The sequence below is a fragment of the Rhamphochromis longiceps genome, linkage group LG16, assembly GCF_057381845.1.
Source record: "Rhamphochromis longiceps isolate RC_006_pf linkage group LG16, R_longiceps_female_GT1.1, whole genome shotgun sequence".
Classification (NCBI taxonomy): domain Eukaryota; kingdom Metazoa; phylum Chordata; class Actinopteri; order Cichliformes; family Cichlidae; genus Rhamphochromis; species Rhamphochromis longiceps.
This window is the reverse complement of record NC_140572.1, coordinates 30,074,009-30,094,889: the sequence shown is the minus strand read 5'-3', so window position 1 is coordinate 30,094,889 and position 20,881 is coordinate 30,074,009. Positions and strand designations below refer to the sequence as shown.

At 40.1% G+C, this 20,881-nt stretch overlaps 1 protein-coding gene across 1 annotated transcript in view; it reads right to left on the bottom strand.

Annotated features, from left to right (window-relative positions):
- thsd7ba (thrombospondin, type I, domain containing 7Ba) overlaps positions 1-20,881 on the bottom strand; it is a 227,248-nt gene that overhangs the window by 99,488 nt on the left and 106,879 nt on the right. The window contains exons 7-8 of the mRNA XM_085385281.1: positions 13,010-13,168; positions 4,461-4,661 (exon numbers count right to left, since the gene is read on the bottom strand). Coding sequence (XP_085241407.1) covers positions 4,461-4,661; positions 13,010-13,168 — 360 coding nt within the window. The remainder of the gene's footprint in view (positions 1-4,460; positions 4,662-13,009; positions 13,169-20,881) is intronic.

Below are 20,881 nucleotides of genomic sequence, written 5' to 3'. Positions count from 1 at the left end.
TTTGTTTCATATAATAAATTTGTTGGCAATAACAGCGGAAGCTTCGACTACATCAGTGGCGTCCAAACCTAGGCGTAGGGGTCCGGTGTCCTGCAGGTTTTAGATGTGTCCTTGATGCAACACAGCTGATTTAAATGATTAAATCACCTCCTCAACATGTCCTGAAGTTCTCCAGAGACCTGCTAATGAACTAATCATCGGATTCAGGTGTGTTCACCCAGAGTGATATCTAAAACCTGCAGGACACCAGCCCTCGAGGCCTGGCGTTAGCCAAGGCTGATTTAAGTGAACCTTTTGTATGGTCTGCCCTCTTGTCACATACACTGAAAGAAATATGAGTCAAATGAGAACAAAACCTGAAGCAGAAGGCCTGATTAAAGCTGATAACCACTATTATGATTTCTAATATTCTTGAGTATTTATTTATTTATTTATTTTTTTTAATGTTCACCTAGATCAGTGGTATCCAAACCCAGACATCGAAGGCCTGCAGGTTTTAGATGTGTCCTTGATCCAGCTGATTCAAATGGCTAAATCACCTCCTCGACATGTCTTGAAGTTCTCCAGAAGCCTGGTAATGAACTAATCATTAGGGCTGGGTATCGTCACTCATTTCAAGAATCGATTCGATTCCGATTCACAAGGTTCCGAATCGATTCGATTTGATTCGATTCAATTTGAATCAATTCAATTCAATTTGAATTGGGGAAATTTTGCCTCAGACAGTCAGACATATTATAATTCAGATCATGCATCAGTACATTTCTATATTTTTATATCTAGAAAAAGAAATTTGACACTTGGGAGACATAATCAAAGGTGTGAGCGTCACAGCAGATGCCTTTGTGTCAAAGTAGAGGATAAAACACAGAAAAACATGAAGGTGATTTTCCTGGCCTGGGATTTTATAAAAATATTCTGCAGTAGATCAAAAACGAAACAAACCCATTAATGAACATATGAACATTACCTGATGCTGCTGATGTGAAGCAGAGCAAAGTTACAGAGGTTTTATTAGAGACACGGCTGAGCATTTTGCTATTTTGCATAATTTAAAAAAGTTTAGTTCAGTATTGAACGGCAGAAATGAGGCTTTCTTTTCGGAAGTAAGTAAAAGGGGAAAAAAACAGCGTCCGACAGGCTGTAAGAACGGTAGACTTGTGCGTAACAAGCAAGCGAATAATGCAGAAAAAAGATTGTTAGAAGGGAAACTGATCTTGAAGTACAGAGAGAGAGAGAGAGGGAGCTGTGCATGTAGGGGAATTCATGACGATGTTTATGTGAAGCGTAGTTTGCTGCTTCTTTTGCTGCTGGTTCGGTCAATATTGATTGGAGAGAGATAAAGGCTGCAGCTTCAGAATCAGGGCAAAAATGGCGCAAACACAAAGTGCGGACCCACCGAAACATCAGAATCAGCGAGCTGTCGGCTTTCAGCTCGTGTCCGTGCCGTCGGGTGAGAAAGGCGACATCTCACTGATTCTGATTTGTCGGCGGGTCTACACTTTGTGTTTACGTCTTTGTGCAGAATCCGTGTTCCCGCTCTCATTTACTGTTTTAGCTGTTTGGTGGTTGTTGAAATTTTGTGAGGTTAAACCTGAGATTCTGGCATTTTGGGCAAAATAAATTTATATTAAAAAAATTGATTCAGGATTTTAATGAATCAATATCACGTTATCCAAGTGAGAATCGATTTTAATCAATAAATCGATAATGAAAACCCACCCCTACTAATCATTTGATTCAGGTGTGCTGACCCAGGGTGAGATCTAAAACCTGCAGGACAACGGCCCTCAAGGCCTGGAGTTGGCCAAGCGTTGACTAGAGGAAGATTTAAATTAACTCTGACATTATTAACTAATAAATACAGTTAGTCGACAGTCTTTGAGACTATAGGAATCTTTAATTAGCACTTCATTTTTCAGAGAAGCTGCCTTTATGCCTTTTCCAGCAGACAAAATGTCCATCATTATTACTTGTGTAATAGCTTAGACGCAGAGCTTGAATCTGATGAATCTGAGTGTGCAGCCAGACTGGCAATTAGCAGTTACTTTCTTCAAGGTCTGCTAAATTTTACCAGTACAGAAATGAAGAACATTTTCTCTCTAGAGACAAACCAGGATGTGATTGTGGAAAGGGGGGAGATGCTTGCACAAAATAAATAATGAAAAAAAAAAAATCAAAGCAACAAAACTTGTTCCATCTATAATCATCTATTTTACATCACTCATTCAAATAATAAAAACAATGTACCAACATTACTTGGTGTGATTATTATGTGGTCTCATAAACACATGAAAGCAGATTTGAATAATGTAAATATAGATTCCTTTCAGTGTCACATACTTCTATCAAAATTATATTTTTCATTATATTGTACTTTTTCATTCATGTCTATTCATTACAAATCCTTTATACCTGATTCCTCTAACACTTATTTTCTATTATGCATTTGTTTTATTCTAATATGAAAAGCCAAATTAGTTAGTATCAGGACCTTTTTTTGCATTTAACTGCAAGAAACAAAGTGTAATATTCTTATGACATTAACTGGTTTTCTTCCATGCAGTTGCAACTGTGAGAGTTTTTAAACAAAGGGGCTCACTTAAGAACTCAGCAGTCACAAGGCTGTCACTATGTGTGAAAATAACTCAAAATGCTAGAATCTTAAGTCCGATAAGCCAATTAAGGAGCAGCCACCAACTTTTTATAATTTCCATAGAAATCCACCACAGATAATTTCATGAGCCCTTTTCCTAAAACCTGGCAAAGCTCCCACTCTTAGCTGTCCTGTCAAAACTCATTAGACTCTCCTGTTGGCTAATTTATCTGGACCTTCCACTGCCTTCCTGATAAACACACACATGATCCATTTTGACAGAATAATAAAACACAGGCAAAAAAGGGTGCAATTAGATTTATAATCTATGGAGATGATCAATTAATGCTTGGTAGGAAGCTACAATTCTGACTTTTAATCAGGCCAATGTTTTCTGAGCCCACAAACGATGATGATCCCTAATGAATAATGCATGCTCCGTTAATGCTGATGTCCCCATCACCCAACATGAGGATATGGCTGATCACAACGGATCACATTATACTTGATAGTTTCTGCATAACTGATAAGATTGCATGTCAAGACCATAGCACTAATGGCTTTACCGTGAATTTGGATGAATTTCTAGTGATAGCTATATATAAGCAATATTACATTTAGTGATATTGTAATATTTAGTACATTAAGTGGATTTATAGTTAAAGGTAAAAAATAAATGAATACATACTATAACTAAATAGCAATCAATAATAATAAAAACCATAAAAGGAATTAATTTATTATGGTCAGAAACTGTTAAATCCGCATTTTGCCATAAATATGCAAATTCTTTTTCTTGCCAGCAACAGGAAGTAAATATGAAGTAAAGCTGAAGCCACTAACTAGCTTTGCTCAAAACCAGGATCTCCCCCACCTTGTATCGATACAGTCAAGGCTATTGCAGGCCTACTGTGTTCGTAGTGTTTCTTTCTAACCTCAATTTGGTGGTGCCCTGTTCTCCTGTGGAGTGAGCGCACAGCTGATTTCACTCAGCAATTAACCACCCTGCGCTATAAAAGCTGGGGAAGAGCTAATCTCTCAGTGTGGGCCAGCTAGTGTGGTGAGCTTTAGTGGCATGCATGCTTTGTGCTTTGGTAGTGCTGAGTTACTAGAAAGTAGTCAGTGCCTTCTGTTAACAGAAGTGCTTTTTTCTTTAGACTATTTGCCTTTTCTTTACTGGCTAACGAATGATTTGGTAATGCTTGACTGATAAAGCAGCATAGTCTTCTCATCTAAAAATCATTTCAAAGCTGAACCTTTTCATAAAATATAGATTAATTTTATTGCAGCTTTTGACTTTCACCTGGACATTTTATTGCTACTCCCCACATCCCCCACCTCTCCTCAGATATGTAATAATTTGGGGGCTCATCCAGGATGTGACTGAGAGTTCAAACAGCTTTGAACTTCTGTTACATTTTTCTAGCCACTGCTTTCGTGAGTATTGCTGGCTGGATCCTTGTTTAACTTTTGAGCTGCCTTTCTCTAGATAGAACAGGTAAATGCCTAGCTGAGCTGTCATTGCTCTCCCTTTAGGCACTCCTTTGTTATTTTGCCTCGTTTCAGAGTTATCTTGGACAAGAATGAAGTCTCTGTTGAGGATTCAGCAATTCAAGACTCTAGTCACTAATGTCCTTGCCTTTTAAAATGCCTCAGGCATGGGATGCTCTAGAAGATAGTTGAGTTAAAAAAAAATGTAAAGACAGTAGAAGGTGATTATTCAAAAAGTAAAGTATTCATTTTAGTAAGGTTTTCTACTTGGAATAAGGCGAAACTGAATTAAATGACCGATTTTCAGTCACAATGAAATGCATTTAATATGTGACAGGAACGGTTTATCTATGAAGAATATGTGAAACATTACCTTTAGCGTTGACACAGGTCACATTCTGGATCGCAGCTCCAGGACCGCAGGAGTTTTTGGTGGGAATACATCTTCCCTCTTGTTGGACCTGCCACAGGTAGCAGGCAGGATCGTCACAAGGAATGAACTCCGTCAGATGAGGGCATGTCCCCAGAGTGCCACTAGACTCCCACAGCACTTCTCTCCTCCTCTGTCTGAAACCTGATGGAAACAGGTGATGAGAAAGTACAGAAGAAGTTATCCGAGAAACCCTGATAATATAGTTACTATAGTATTCATAGACTTAAAGTCTATATATGTACATTGCTATTCTTCTTATCAGATGTTTCTTGCTGATGGAAAGCTGAACTAATCACAAGAACAAGCAAATTGCTAAGTCATGGCAACAGAATACCAGAAACACCATTGTTCTGCAAGGTAAAATAAGCATTTTTGTCAGTCTGGTAGATTTGAAGAGAGTACTATTATTACCATTATGGCTTTCATTCCCCACTGGAAAGGACTGTCTGACAGCAGAGTAAAGGGGGCAAATATCACAAAGATGATATACACTAAAACAAATATTGATTTCTTTCTTTGTTTTAATATTAGGTGGGCATTCTTTTCAGTGGCCAAACTATGTTTTGCTGCTGACCCCATTCACACCAGTACACTACTTTGTTTTTGTGCTGTTACTCGTATTTGCTGCAACAAACTTGGTTGGGGGCTGCAGGCATTCGTTTACAGTAGATAATATGCCAACAATAGATACCACATAAAATTCCTGAAAAGAACAAAAAAAAGCTATAATTGTCTTAAGAAAATAATACAAATTAAATGTAAATAATAAAGAAGGAGAAAATGTACCAGTTTTACTGTTGATTCTAGACAAGCAAATCTTACTGCCCTATCGCCATCTCAGGATTATTTTTATTTTGAGAATGTCATTAAACACATTTAAATTTGGAGTTTCTACGAGTGAAAATTCCATGTTTAAATGAGTGTTTTACATCGCTAGATCAATTCTCTGGTTCACTCTGACCTGGTAAACGGCAATCACAAAGTATGATCGAATTTGCTTGCTATAATTTTTGAGCCTGGCTTTTTTGGCTGCAAATCCAATCTGAGCCTGTAAATAGTTATGATCTCTTTTTTGCTTTTTATCTGTGAATATAGAGGGATATTGTCGTTTAAGCACCTTTGTAATCTGCTCTTTATTGCTCTTGCTTCATTAAATTGAAGTCTTCTTTTTGACTTGTACTGACTCCACAGTGGTGCTGAAGCCAAATGGAGCAAGATACTGTGATGTCGCATGATGACATAATGTTTCCAAGCTAGTATTATTAGACTACTTACTGACCGGTTAGATTATTAGATTGCCTAGTTGTTAGGATCTCTGCAGAGCTTTTAATAGTAAAATCCTGATTAAGGAGTTTTGTGGTGAATATAAAGTTATAGGAAATGACTGGCAGAGCCCAGAAAAAATTCAAATACAGTGGGGCAAAAAAGTATTTAGTCAGCCACCAATTGTGCAAGTTCCCCCCACTTAAAATGATGACAGAGGTCAGTAATTTGCACCAGAGGTACACTTCAACTGTGAGAGACAGAATGTGAAAAAAAAAAAATCCATGAATCCACATGGTAGGATTTGTAAAGAATTTATTCGTAAATCAGGGTGGAAAATAAGTATTTGGTCAATAACAAAAATACAACTCAATACTTTGTAACATAACCTTTGTTGGCAATAACAGAGGTCAAACGTTTACTATAGGTCTTTACCAGGTTTGCACACACAGTAGCTGGTATTTTGGCCCATTCCTCCATGCAGATCTTCTCGAGAGCAGTGATGTTTTGGGGCTGTCGCCGAGCAACACGGACTTTCAACTCCCGCCACAGATTTTCTATGGGGTTGAGGTCTGGAGACTGGCTAGGCCACTCCAGGACTTTCAAATGCTTCTTACGGAGCCACTCCTTTGTTGCCCGGGCGGTGTGTTTTGGATCATTGTCATGTTGGAAGACCCAGCCTCCTTTCATCTTCAAAGTTCTCACTGATGGAAGGAGGTTTTGGCTCAAAATCTCACGATACATGGCCCCATTCATTCTGTCCTTAACACGGATCAGTCGTCCTGTCCCCTTGGCAGAAAAACAGCCCCATAGCATGATGTTTCCACCCCCATGCTTCACAGTAGGTATGGTGTTCTTGGGATGCAACTCAGTATTCTTCTTCCTCCAAACACGACGAGTTGAGTTTATACCAAAAAGTTCTACTTTGGTTTCATCTGACCACATGACATTCTCCCAATCCTCTGCTGTATCATCCATGTGCTCTCTGGCAAACTTCAGACGGGCCTGGACATGCACTGGCTTCAGCAGCGGAACACGTCTGGCACTGCGGGATTTGATTCCCTGCCGTTGTAGTGTGTTACTGATGGTGACCTTTGTTACTTTGGTCCCAGCTCTCTGCAGGTCATTCACCAGGTCCCCCCGTGTGGTTCTGGGATCTTTGCTCACCGTTCTCATGATCATTTCGACCCCACGGGATGAGATCTTGCGTGGAGCCCCAGATCGAGGGAGATTATCAGTGGTCTTGTATGTCTTCCATTTTCTGATGATTGCTCCCACAGTTGATTTTTTCACACCAAGCTGCTTGCCTATTGCAGATTCACTCTTCCCAGTCTGGTGCAGGTCTACAATACTTTTCCTGGTGTCCTTCGAAAGCTGTTTGGTCTTGGCCATGGCGGAGTTTGGAGTCTGACTGTTTGAGGCTGTGGACAGGTGTCTTTTATACAGATGATGAGTTCAAACAGGTGCCATTCATACAGGTAACGAGTGGGGGACAGAAAAGCTTCTTACAGAAGACGTTACAGGTCTGTGAGAGCCAGAGATTTTCCTTGTTTGAGGTGACCAAATACTTATTTTCCACCCTAATTTACGAATAAATTCTTTACAAATCCTACCATGTGGATTCATGGATTTTTTTTTTCACATTCTGTCTCTCACAGTTGAAGTGTATCAAGAGAGACTGAATAAAGCAAAGAAAAAACATCTTTTTCCAAAGGAAAATATTTAATGTTATTTTAAAGGCTGGATCACACCTCACTTCAGAACAAAGAAGTCCAAACTGAAATACATGATGATCTTTGGTATTTCCCTTGCTTGGCCCCACCTGTCTCTGTGCCACAGATATAGACACACTGACATTCTGCTTCTGCCCCTCTTCTCATTTACTCTAACACAGAGACCTTTTCATAAAGAAACATTCCCAGTAGATATTTCTTCATTGATTTCCCTTTTTTGTTTGATTCAATACAATCCTTCAACATACTAGAAGTGAGATTTTATTTTAATATCTGAACTTCAATGTACAGCACGTGCTACGTTAAGATCATTTAGGACAAGCTTGATGAAAAACATCTATAATGTTTGGTGCCATAAGAATCCAGTCCAAATGTTTGACTCGTGGTTTAGAATTTCCATCCATACCTGATTCATGCCCTGGGGGACGGGGCTATGGCTCCCCACACTCCCTAGCAGATCGTTACATGGAGAAACCTTTGGAATACAAGCATGCTGATCCACACAGGTGTGAACACAGGTGTACACACGGGTGTTCACAGACGCGGACTACAGCTTTCTTGGCTGCTGCCTCAAAGCACATTGTGCGCTGTCTATCTTGTGTGCTGCACAATAGCGTTTAATATTTAGCATCTACTGTTATCTACTGCTAGCTAGTTTATTGTGATGGTGCTGTATTTATTATGTTGCTCTTTTTTTGTTTGTTTTCTCTTCTGTTTTTTTTTTCTCCATACAGGTGATCCAGGTGTTTTGTTTGCTTTTCTTTCTTTCTTCCCCCTTTCTCACCGTCTCTTCTCCCCTCTGTTTTTCTTTCTCTCCCTCTCTTTCTTTCATTCTTTCTCCCTGTCCTATTCCCCAGTCATGTTTGTCCCGTTTGTAGCAACCGAAAATAAAATAAATACATAATTATAATAAAGGTCAATCAAATGGACCAATATGGCAAGGCCATGATGATCCACTTGGTAAAATAAATCCGCTTGGCATCTTTCTTGGCCTTAAGACAACAATTCTGATGGCTAAGGATCCAAACGGGACAAAAAAAATAAAAAAAATAGAATTTCCATCCATGCATTCTCTTCCACTTATCCTTATCAGGGTAGCTGGGATAGCTGTCTTAGTGCAAGAGGCAGGGTACATCCTGGAGAGGTCACCAGTCTGTCGCAGGGCTTACACATAGAGACAGACAACCATTTGCACTCACATTCACACCTATGGGCAATTTAGAGTTACCAATTAACCTAACCCTACTAACTGCATGTCTTTGGACTGTGGGAGGAAGCCGGAGAACCCGGAAAGAACCCATGAAAACAACTGGTCATATGCTTCTTTAAATTATAATCCAAAAACTAAGTTGTCCTGACAAAATCAAAACGTAAAAGAAAGAACAATAGATAGTCCAATAGCTAGCTAGCTACATAGAAGGATCCATCCTTTGCACATTTACAAGTAATTTTTATGCAATTCAAGTTTATTTTAGTTAGTTAGTAATTCTCTTATATATACTTTAACTGCTAATTAATACTTTTCCCTATAATAATATTTATTTTATAATTTTCCCTATAATCAAGCAAAAGCTGGTCTAAAATGTCACATTTACAGAACTTTTATTTTAGCAAGATCGGGAAAGATGTCGTATTTTTGGTTGCCATTCTTTCCCTGTTTTTCAGTAAGGAACATAAACAAATAGATGATATGAATATTATATTTTCAGAATTGTAAAACCTTATTGTGGATGTAAGAGCCAAATTATGTGGATATTTTGCATCCAATTCATTGTGTAACATTTTATTCAATGGTATTTGATGGTTTGGGCACCAGGAACACTAGCAACCACTGTTGTGGAAGCTAATGGGGTTCCTTATAAATAAACAAATAAATAAACAAAAGCAGCATGATCACTGTCTGTCAGAAAACAAATGTATATCGATTGAAATAACATCTAAGCGAGAGCTAGGTGCAAAAGTGACACAACAGCAGTGAAAAGGCAGTGACTAGAGATACATTAAAGAGGGTGCAGCTTGATTCATGTGACATGAACAACACTGCTCTAAAGATGGTTTACACAGTAACTAGCAAATTGCAGAATGATCAACATTTTGACACACTCATTATTATTCAGCCAGTTACCCAATCACCCATCAAATTACATTCTTGTTGCCTATTAGGGCTGATTTGGTTCTAAAATGTTGATTATGTCACAGATGGGTTATTCTTAAAATATACATTTCTTTATAATCAGGTCTTTACCTATCGAATACATTGTGATCCACATTTATAATCCATGGTTTCTATTGACTACCGAGCTCTTCCAGTTTCCTGATGATGCATTTGTGGATAAAAAGTTGAAGGATAAAAATAATATTTTTTAGCTGTGGCACTTTCTCCAGTAAATGTAGACGACACTTGAGCAGGGGCGGCTTTTCTTTTTGAGCAATACTCAATTTACACATGGCTGAAAGGTCTCACATTCTTTCCCTCCACAGGTGGACCTGTCAAACCCCTGGATGCCCACTCTGCAAATTACATCCCCGACCATCTATTGGTGTGAGGCACCAGTTCAGCGGCCAGATCCGAGCGATGCTGCCCAAGTGTGCTCTCGAAGAGCAAAGAGACTGTGGATCGATTGCAGTATTGCCCGGAGCACTTACTGTTACTCACATCCAAACCACAAAAAACAATTTGGCTGGGCATGCCCCCACGGATATTAATAATTGAAAGGTTTCTTGGTCATACCAGGTTTATTTCAAGGAAACAAGGGCCAACCAGTGATTTTTAGCACATATTTGTTCAGAAATACACCTCCCCACAGCTCTGTGATTTCTTGCAGAGACATTACCAGAACTCTGTCCAATAATCTCCCATGTTCAATTCATTTTTCCATAAAGCTTTTAGTGCCTTATGGAAAAGGCACTAAAAGTGCTTTTAGATCATTTAAATTCGTAATTTTCTGGAAAGCAAAGCAGCGGAAGCACCAGCTTGGCTCCTCCACCTGAAATTTGGGATCTCACAAGCCTTTCAGTTTGGATCAAAAGTTGTTTTAATATTGTGAGACACAAAGGCAGTGTGCTACCAATTCTTTGCAGCTCAGAGGGTGCAAGTTCAAATTTTATTTGCCACATGCAGTGGCAGGTTGCCCTGCAGTGGAATGAACCCGCCCCCCAACCTTACAGTCAAAGACACCGATAATAACAATACTGTACTACTCAAGTGTTTATTGCACCATTGCCAGCACTGCTTCAGCAAGTGGTTGTGTATTGGTTCATACGCTTTCTGCTGTGCACTCGTAGTCTTTATGAATACCATCAAAAGACAGTGTGCCACAAGAGACCCTGTGCAAAAAAGCAGATGCTGCGTTTTCCACTCCTTGAAATATATTAATGACACTGTCTGTGAGAGGAGTCGGCTCATCCCGTTGAGATCCAGTGTTGGAGAGTGTGGGCACTGACCTGAACAATGCACACTTCACTCACTCCCTGGGGCGCTTTCATGCGCATTTACTCACGGCAGGGACGAGGTCATGCTGCCCTTTTAGCAAAGTACTAACACACTAACAGCTCCGACACTACTGGCACACTGACTGAAACACGCACACTGCGCACACACACACACATTCACGACGCACAGCCTTTCCAAAGCAGTCAGATATGACACACTTTCACCTGTGCAAAAAGACAAGAACATCGGCAGCAAGAGTGTGTTGAATACTTCAGTACATCTGCTCTCTTGCACACAGACACACTGTCACACACACTTCACATGAGCAAACACACACGCAGACAGGAAGCATCTTATCTGCTGATACTCCTTTCAGCCTCCTGGGGCCTGAGAGCTGAAATCTAGGTGCTTCTGTCTCTCGTCTGCCGTGGTTTAAGCATGTGGCACCTTCTTCCAAAGCCCATTTCTTCCCAGACAACTGCTTATCAACAAACAATTTAAGATCCAAACGTATACTGCTCTCTATACTGCTCTGACAACATTGATCTTTTTCACTGACACTTTCTCACTTAACCTCTGTCAGGAACAATACTTCTTTCTCTTCAGGATTGCTGAAGCACTGCGTAAGCAGTCTTGAGACAATCTAAGCACAAGGCATGTCACACTGCTAAAAAAAGCAAATGCATATGTATGTAACAGCTTTCAGGTTAATTAGAAGTCATGTCTATATACAAGTACACAACTAACTCTACATGTGGTACATCCCTGTAATAGAGTTAGCACTGTTTATTTTCTTTTATTTAATAGTTATGATTTAAACTTCCACATCAAAGTTAATTGATTAATTTTAAATATAATAGACTTAAATATATGTAATATCTCTTATACTGTTTGGTGACTATCCTTTTATTATCGATCCATATTATCGGTCAGAGTAATTCGGAGAATACAGTGCTTTACTTTTGAAGGCAGCTGGAAGAATAAAGCACCTTGAAGATGGGTGGAAGATGCATCTTGAGACATCGTGTTAAGATGTGTCTCCCATCTACTTGAGTCACATAGTCATGATATTTTTGGCCAGCAAGCATATCCTGTACATCTTAGACTTTGAAGTAAAATTACTTAATTGCAGCAATTATAAACATTACACAGTAATCTTTTTCTTCTTTTTTTAGTAATAGCATCCCGTTATTTTTTTTTTTAAAGCAAGCTTTGTGTCATGGTCACGAGCCCCGTCGCCTCCATGTGCTTAACTCGACAGCGTATTTGGTCAAACGTAGATTCTGTTGTGAATGGTCCTGTGACAATTCCAGTCACACTGCTTTCCACCTGGCTTTGCTGCCGGGTCGTAAGAAGAACTTCTTACAATCAAGCTTACCAATTAGTTGATGTCTTATTTAAGCTCAGCACGGATGTTGATGTCTCCATGTTCTGTACCTTTTGTTTGAGACCCTTATTTAGCCTGTGAATACTACAAGCAGACACTTAGAGGACATATTTTGCAGATACAGCCTGTAACTTTGAACACAAGTACCAGGTAGACTTAACTCTGTGTTTGAAGTAACCGTTACTGCCTGCGGCTGGGTCCGGTTTAGACACATATCCACACACGCTCCACTAACAGTGCACATGCCTTACTTGTTTTTCAGTTTAGCCACATTTGCTGCAAGGATGTTGATGCTCTGTAGTTTGTTTTGGACAAAGAGTTAGTTACATTTGATTTCTATCTTCTTTTGTAGTAAGTCATTCTGTAAACGATGTTAGCCTACGCTTGGTTTTGTTCCTTTCTTTGATTTGGCATCACTCACAAGCTCATGCAGTTTGTCTCATTTCTGCAATTTATTTCATCTTCTTGTTCTCATTCTTTCTTTTTTTTTGTTTGACAATAAATATCTTCACAGAAACCAAGAATATCTGTTTGTATGTTGCCTCACTCCATCCAGTTTGAGCTGCGATATAACGCTTGTGACAGGTACACACATGTATACATGGAAAATGCAATGATCCAAATATTTCAAAAGCGAAAGCTTGTTCATTTTTATATAAATTTTTCAGCATACCTTTCTTCCCATGTGGTTCTTCGCAGCTGTCATATAGACATGCACCCCAGAGTGACCACCCGGTGAGTAAGCAGTAATGCTGGCAGGGAATGGAGCAGTGCTGGACAGCCAAAGGAGGCTCTTCACCATCACACAGCCTAGCATTTACAGGCCTGGACACTGAACAAACAAAAGAAGCACAGGGAAGGATAAACCGACCACAAGTCAAAACACATACAGGCAGTTGTAGAGAGTGTGTGTGTGTGTGTGTGTGTGTGTGTGTGTGTGTGTGTGTGTGTGTGTGTGTGTGTGTGTGTGTGTGCGCATGCATGCAAGTAATATGTTTTGGAATGAAAGCCAAACAAACATACTGTACGTGCTAGTTGATATGAAAGTGATTGAATGAGCATATGTGTTATCAGAGCAGTTAGTTTTGATTGGCAAGATATGTATTACTTAAAGTAAAGTCTACAACTTAAACTTTCTCACTACAGCTGGTGAGAAATAGGTTACGAGTAGAGAAAAATGCTCATTTCTAACTTAAGAGGTAAAGTGGAAGGCCAGTTCAGTCTCACAGGAAAATCTGTAACAGCTGGGTTGGTCTACTGCATAAATGTACTTTGCAATAAAGATTTTTTTTTGCCAACATGGCGGCGCGTGCACACGCAGCGGCTTCTCTCTCTACCTGAATATTGTATATTGTATATTGCATAGCTTTCTTGTTAATTTGTATTGTATTTATTTATTTAAATTTTTACTTTTTAATTATTTTATTTGCATTTTTTAATCACTCTCTTATTTAAATGTTCATTTGCTATTTCATCTAGGGTTTGAGAGTAACGAAATTTATATTCTCCGTATGTCCTGTACATGTGGCAGAATTGACAAATAAAGTTGACTTTGACTTTGACTTTGAAAATGGTAAAATCAGGAGATACCTAGAGTTTTAGAGGGACCAATTGTAGAGGCAGGAACCAGTAACCTTGCATAACGGGAAAATATATGGTGAAGGATGTGAAAAGGTCTACCCAAAATGTGGTAATTTTGTAACTCTAACAGAATAATTTTAGTGAAATTAGAATTATGGTAAGTGTAAAACAAAAATAAAAATACAATATGAAACTATGTCTGACAGTAATATATGAAAAACTAATTGGCCCCATAACAAGGACAAAAAGTCTAAAAACAAACAGCAGAAAAGTTATTGTTACACACAGAATCAAACCTCAGTCTAATGAGAGTAGTTCCCATGACAAACCAACTAAACTGTCAAAATGAAAAACAAAATAAAACAGACTAAAAAAAAACCCCCAAAGAAACAAAAAAAAAAACTTATGAAAGGCAGAATTTTAATTCCTTTTTTTTTTTTTCTAAAAACTGTGATGTTTTGTGTTGTGCAACAATATAGCTTTAAAACATTTTGCATGGGACTCAGCTGAGAGGGCAACGACCAGCTAAGGGAATAAACAGCAGCTCAACAGGGAGATATTAAGTCAAGACACGGTACGACCAATTCACTGCTAAGCACAGCTGACATTATTTGAAGATCACAGTCGGCTCAGCCACCTGTAATGGGCTCTGACATTAGTCTTTCTCGCAGAGTAAGTGACTATTTTTTGCCTGTCCACAACATGGGGATTTATTCAATCTAATATTCCATTTTGAATCACCTCAGCACATTACTGAGAGGCAAATTTCCATTTAAATGAGAGCCCATAGAGATATTCACTAAATGTCCACTGTGCATTTTGTCTTTTTACCAAAAGTAATTTACATGGTATTTGATCTCCTTTGTAAAATGAGATGCTTGCCTAAACACGTTGATAAAGTGCAGTATAGATCTTTCTGCTTTGCTCCCTAAATTGTTTTCATGTTTGCCAATTGTGTTACAGTTGTAGGCATCTAATAAAACCTGATTGAGCTCTTTATATTCTCCACATGCCTTGCAGCCACATCTGTTTATCATGTAAAACTGTACGAGTCACATCAAGGTAAACACTGAACTTGAAGTATTGATGTTGTCTCTCACATCCAGTGGTTCAAAGAGTTGCTTTCATTCGTACTCTATACTTAGCACATTCACAAATATACAAGCATTTCTCTGAACACTTCCTTCCAAAGGCAACACCTCCATCACACAGCTCAGGACTTGGGTCAGAACTATATGAAAATATGGATGGAGGCAAAGTTAACTTGTTATTATTTAATAAACTGTTGTGTTTTAAGGGGAGGTGAAGATGCAATTTGCAAAAAGAGAATCTTACAGTTGGCAGCCATTAAAAACTACCAACTGTGTTTAATTAAAAAGATAAATTAAATACTTAGTATGCATGTTAGTCTATTCTTAAAGTGATTTATAAGCCTAACTTTAATTTTGTTAATTAGAAAGTATCGCCTTTCTGTTCATAAATATTCAGTAACAGTCTATGTCTTCCTGCTGCCACAACTTGCCATATTGTGTGTGCCGCATGTTCTGAACACACTTAGGAGGGTTAGACTGGGTTTCTGAAGTGTTGATAGAGATTTTTGTTCCTTTGCTTATCTTTTTTTTTTTTTGCATCAACTTAAACATGGGCAATATGCCAAATGTAGAACAATGAAAACACAGAGACAATTCCCTTCCCCGTTGTTGTGAGCTGCAAATAAACATGTTCTGCAATAATAAAGGAATCCCAGTCAGCTAAGCTGATTAAGTTCAGGGGAGAACCCCCAGGACCATTGCATTGGAGACCAAATTGAAATCGGTTTAACCAACAAATAAATAATCATCACTGTTGTCTAGCATTATTTGGCAGTATATCTCTTTGCAAAATTACTACAACACGTAACGACATTTTTTTTAAGGATGTGTGACAAAACAACAAAGAAGTCTTTAAACAGATGCAATTGTTGCCCCAACTGCCTGAACCAAAATAATGAATCTGACTAGATTATCCGTTTTTGGGTCATATTTTAAAGCTAGACTTTACATTATTTTCAGTCTCTACCTTCAACTGAACTTCAATATAGCTCCGGCAATAAACAAGATACATTAAACGCACGCACAAACTATATATAAAAAAGTAGTTCTTATTATTTGACTAACAGCAGTTCCTTATTTTCTTCAAGTCTGTACCTTGACTAACCTCAGATATTTATGCAGTCTGTCTACATTTTATTACAGGGCTTTAATAGTTATACATTTCCTGATATTGCAGCCACAGTTCACAGTGGGAGGGATGATAAGTTCTTCTCAGCAGTTGAATTAAAGTAATATTTCACATTTACTTCAGCTTGTATGCCATATTTGAAAAAAACCATGAAAACACACTTTCCTCCTGTCTCTCACACTTTTAGGTCTCAAATTGTTTTACTTGTTTTCTGAAAAAGGAACTAGATTTCTGTTAAAGAAAAAGTTTGCTTGGTAATAACTGGTATGTATGCATTCTACCTCCTGACCACATTATACAGATTATTATACAGAGAAAGAATATTTCATTCCACTGCTATGTTGATAACACGCAGACATTCTTATATTAGAAATTGCTGGTCACATTTTTTGTTAATTAAATTCAAATAAAAGAGGAATTCTTATCACTGGTACAGACAATCTGCATCCAACCATGAAGTCCTCCCTCAGTCCTTTATCCGTTCATGGGCTTTAGTGACGCTCAGTGTCATTCATGGTTTTGGATTTTTGTAACGGTCTTTTAAACTCGTATCAATCAGAAAGCATAGAAAAATTCAGACTGTGCAAAATGTAGCAACCAGACTTCTTACAACAACCAAGAAAAAATTATATTACACTAATCTTAAAGACTCTACACTGGCTGCCCATCACTTTAAGGATCGATTTTAAGATTTTACTTATCACTTTTAAAGGTCTTCACGGCCTGCATTCAGAATGCATGCTGAAATTGCTGTTCCTGTACCAACCGGTGCGCAGCCTCAGATCCTCAGGCAAAAACCTGTTAACTGTTCTCACCTCAGTGAGTGTTAGCTGTGAGGCCTCGCCCGTTTAGGGATGATGTGCCTGAGAAAATCTGGCTTGCCTCACCAGTTTCTTCTCTCACTGCTAAAGATTCCTTTTTATTGTAAGGCTTTGGTGTGATTTCAGTATAAATATGATATTTTTGACCTTGTTTGTTTAACTTATACTTAACTTAAAAGAATAGATAAAGCTCAATAAAACTGAATCACAAACTTATTCTTCTAAAGTGACTTGCCCAGGTACAGTTTACTATAATAGACAATATCATATCTGTAATATACAATCCAATGTACTGTACAGGGTAAAATAAGGATTGTAGCGGAAAAAAGAGCTCAGTTCATTTAGCATCGTTACAGGTGTATTTTTTTTTTTTTTTTTTTTTACCTTAGCCTGACTAAAAGTAGATTTTTAGTCTTGTAAATTTCCACAGTACAGTGGGGAATGACCATAGACACACTGATTTGCTTACTGAAGAGGAATATTTCCCGCAGTCTTATACAGTGGCTTGTGAGTAAGGAATATCAGTCAAAAACTGTTCTGCAAGCACTTTTTTTTTCATTTGAACAGTCTCATTTAATTATTCATTTATTTATTTATTTTTTAAAGCAGAAATTCAAAAACCTTTTTACTGAACAAAAGCAACATTTGTGAGATGTGTGAGAGTTAATTTCATTAGCATCTTTAGTAGCTTTCCTGGTTTAAGTGCCATTTTATATTTGCTGTCTCTTAGTTTGATAATGAATCTGCATTATTTTCTGACCAAAGAGGCCCAATGCTTGTATGTTCATGAAAAAAACTGCACTTTCACACTTTCAGAGGTACAATTAGCAATTTCTCTGTGAAGGTTCTCAGTCATCCAGGTCATGGTAGTCTAAAGAGCTTGGAAAGAAAAGTGTCTGGACTTCTTTGAGTTGCTTGAAGACGTTCCACCTCTCATCTGAGAAGCTCTTTCAGCTCTAACGTCAAATGGGGGAGAGTCCCAGATTTAAGTCCTAGGGGAGTGTCCCCCAAGGGGGTCACAGGGGTCCTGTTGATCCTCTACCTAATCACATGAGCCAAGGTGTGAAAATGGGTGTAGGTCACAATCAAAAGTTTCGGGGGAACCTGCTGTGAAACCTGGCCCCACCCTATGATGTGGTTTCCTGAGGTCAACAGGCCCAGGATGTGAGTGGGCATTGAGGCATCTGGGAAGGGATCTCAAAACTGGGTTATAGATGGCAGACAGTTGGTGTCGTAAGCCACCGCCTCTGTTCAACAATGGTCGCTCACAATGGACGTAAATGGCTTCTTTCACTCCTCTTTCAAACCATCCATCTTCTCTGTCCAAAATGTGAACATTGGCATCCTCAACAGTGACCTTTGTCCTTGATGAACAGCCGAGTCTTGTCCCATCGAGGTGGCTCTTCTATGTCGTGTAATACGTTTACGAAGTGGCTGTTTTGTCTCTCCAATGTAGAGGTTTGAGCATTCCTCGCTACACTGTACAGCATACACTACGTTGCTACGTTTGTGTTTAGGAGTTTGGGATGAACCAGTTTTGTCTGAGTGTGTGGCTGTGTCTGAAGTACACTGGGATGTCATGCTTGAAGAAGACTCTCCTGAGTTTTTCTGATAAACCGGCAACATGGGGGAAGACAATGTTGTTGCATTTGTCTTTCTGATCCTCCCTAGTTGGTGTCTGAATAACTAAAGAAGCTTCTCGGATAAGAAGTGAAACGTCTTCAAGCAACTTAAAGAGGTAAAGAGGTCCAGACACTTTTCTTTCCAAGCTCTTTAGACAAATAACAATTTCACATGCAGAACAGCGCCCCACTGTTGGTCCAGATCTTGGCTGAACTTGGCTGAACCCAGCGATACCAGACCACGCCGTGCAGCCGACGGGGTTCTTTTCGGTTTACCGCATGGACAGGACAATGGAGTCGGGGAAGAAAAGAGGTGGTGGAGTGTGTTTGATGGTGAACAACAGATGGTGCGACAGCACAAACATCTCCCCACTCATACGCTCTTGCTCGCCCAATCTGGAGCTTTTGATCGTTAAGTGTCGCCCTTTCTATCTCCCTCGGGAATTCACTGCGGTCATTGTTTACATTCCGCCTCACGCGGACTCGGACACTGCCTTATGTGAGCTACATGAGGCTCTCACACATCAACAAACACTTCACCAAGATGCCGCACTCATTGTTATGGGAGATTTTAACAGAGTGAATCTCAAACGGACATTTCACAACCTTCACCAGCACATCAACTGCCCCACCCGGGGCACGAGGACATTAGACCACTGCTACACCCCGTTCAAGAACTGTTATAAGGCTCAGCCCCTGCCGGCATTTCGAAAATCGGACCATTCCGCCATCTTCCTCATGCCTGCTTACAAACAAAGGCTAAAGCAGCAACCACCAATCAGGAGGGAGGTCGCTCGCTGGACGGACCAATCGGTGGCCGCGCTGCAGGACGCACTGGATGACGCACTGGATGACGCAGACTGGGACATGTTTCGGCGCAGCTCTGATGACATCAACATGTTTACGGAAGCGGTTGTGGGATTTATCGGGAAACTAGCGGACGACACAGCAGAAAGAACTATCATCCGAACGTTTCCCAACCAGAAGCCGTGGGTGGATAAAAACATCCGCAACGCTCTGAGATCACGCACCGCTGCCTACAATGAAGGGCTTGTCTCCGGTAATATGGACCTATACAAGGCTGCGTCCTACAACGTGCGCAGCGCGGTCCGAAAGGCAAAGCGGAGCTACAGGGAAAAACTAGAGTCACAGCTACGACAGTGCGACTCTAGGAGCCTGTGGAAAGGACTGCGGACTATAACGGACTATAAACGACCAGCTTCTTCAATGATGAATGCAGATGCTTCACTGGCTGATGAGCTGAACACGTTTTATGCTCGCTTCGACGCCGCAGCAGCAATTAAAACAACAAACGGCTGCGCGCGCTCAGAGTGCACCAGTGAAGAAAATGCATTCGTCATCACAGAGCATGCCGTGAGGAACACCTTCAGGAGGGTGAACACCAGGAAGGCAGCAGGACCAGATGCAATCCCTGGCCGGGACCTTAGAGCCTGCGCTGATCAACTAGCACCGGTGTTCACGGACATCTTCAACCTCTCCCTGGCCCAAGCTGTGGTTCCCACGTGCGTGCTTCAAACAGTCCATTATTGTCCCTGTTCCAAAGAAACAACAGCCCCGCTTGCCACAATGACTACCGTCCAGTAGCACTGACTTCAATTGTGATGAAGTGTTTTGAAAGACTGATGAGAGATCACATCACCTCTTCACTTCCTGCCACTATCGACTCACTTCAGTTTGCTTACCGGACTAATCGTTCCACAGACGATGCCATATCTCACCTGCTCCACACATCCCTGAGTCACCTGGACACTGGCAGAGGGAATTATGTTAGGATGCTGTTCGTGGACTACAGTTCAGCATTCAACACAATAATTCCCTCTAAGCTTTTCACCAAGTTGACGGATCTAGGACTCAGCTCATCACTGTGTCAGTGGATCCTCAACTTCCTCACAGACAGACCCCAATCAGTGAGGGTGGGAAAACAAGTCTCCCCCTCCATCTCACTCAGCACTGGAGTGCCTCAGGGCTGTGTTTTAAGCCCCCTGCTGTACTCACTGTACACTTATGACTGTGTAGCCACATCCGACGCCACCTCCATTGTCAAGTTTGCTGACGACACTGTTGTTGTGGGCCTGATCTCCGACAACATCGAGACGGCCTACCTGGAGGAGATTAGGAACCTGGAGACCTGGTGCCAGGAGAATAACCTCCTCCTAAACATCAGCAAGACTAAGGAGCTGATCGTGGACTTCACTACAAAGCAGGCGAGGAATTACAAACCCCTCATCATCAGTGGCACGCCAGTGGAGAGAGTGGACAGTTTCCGATACCTGGGTGTCC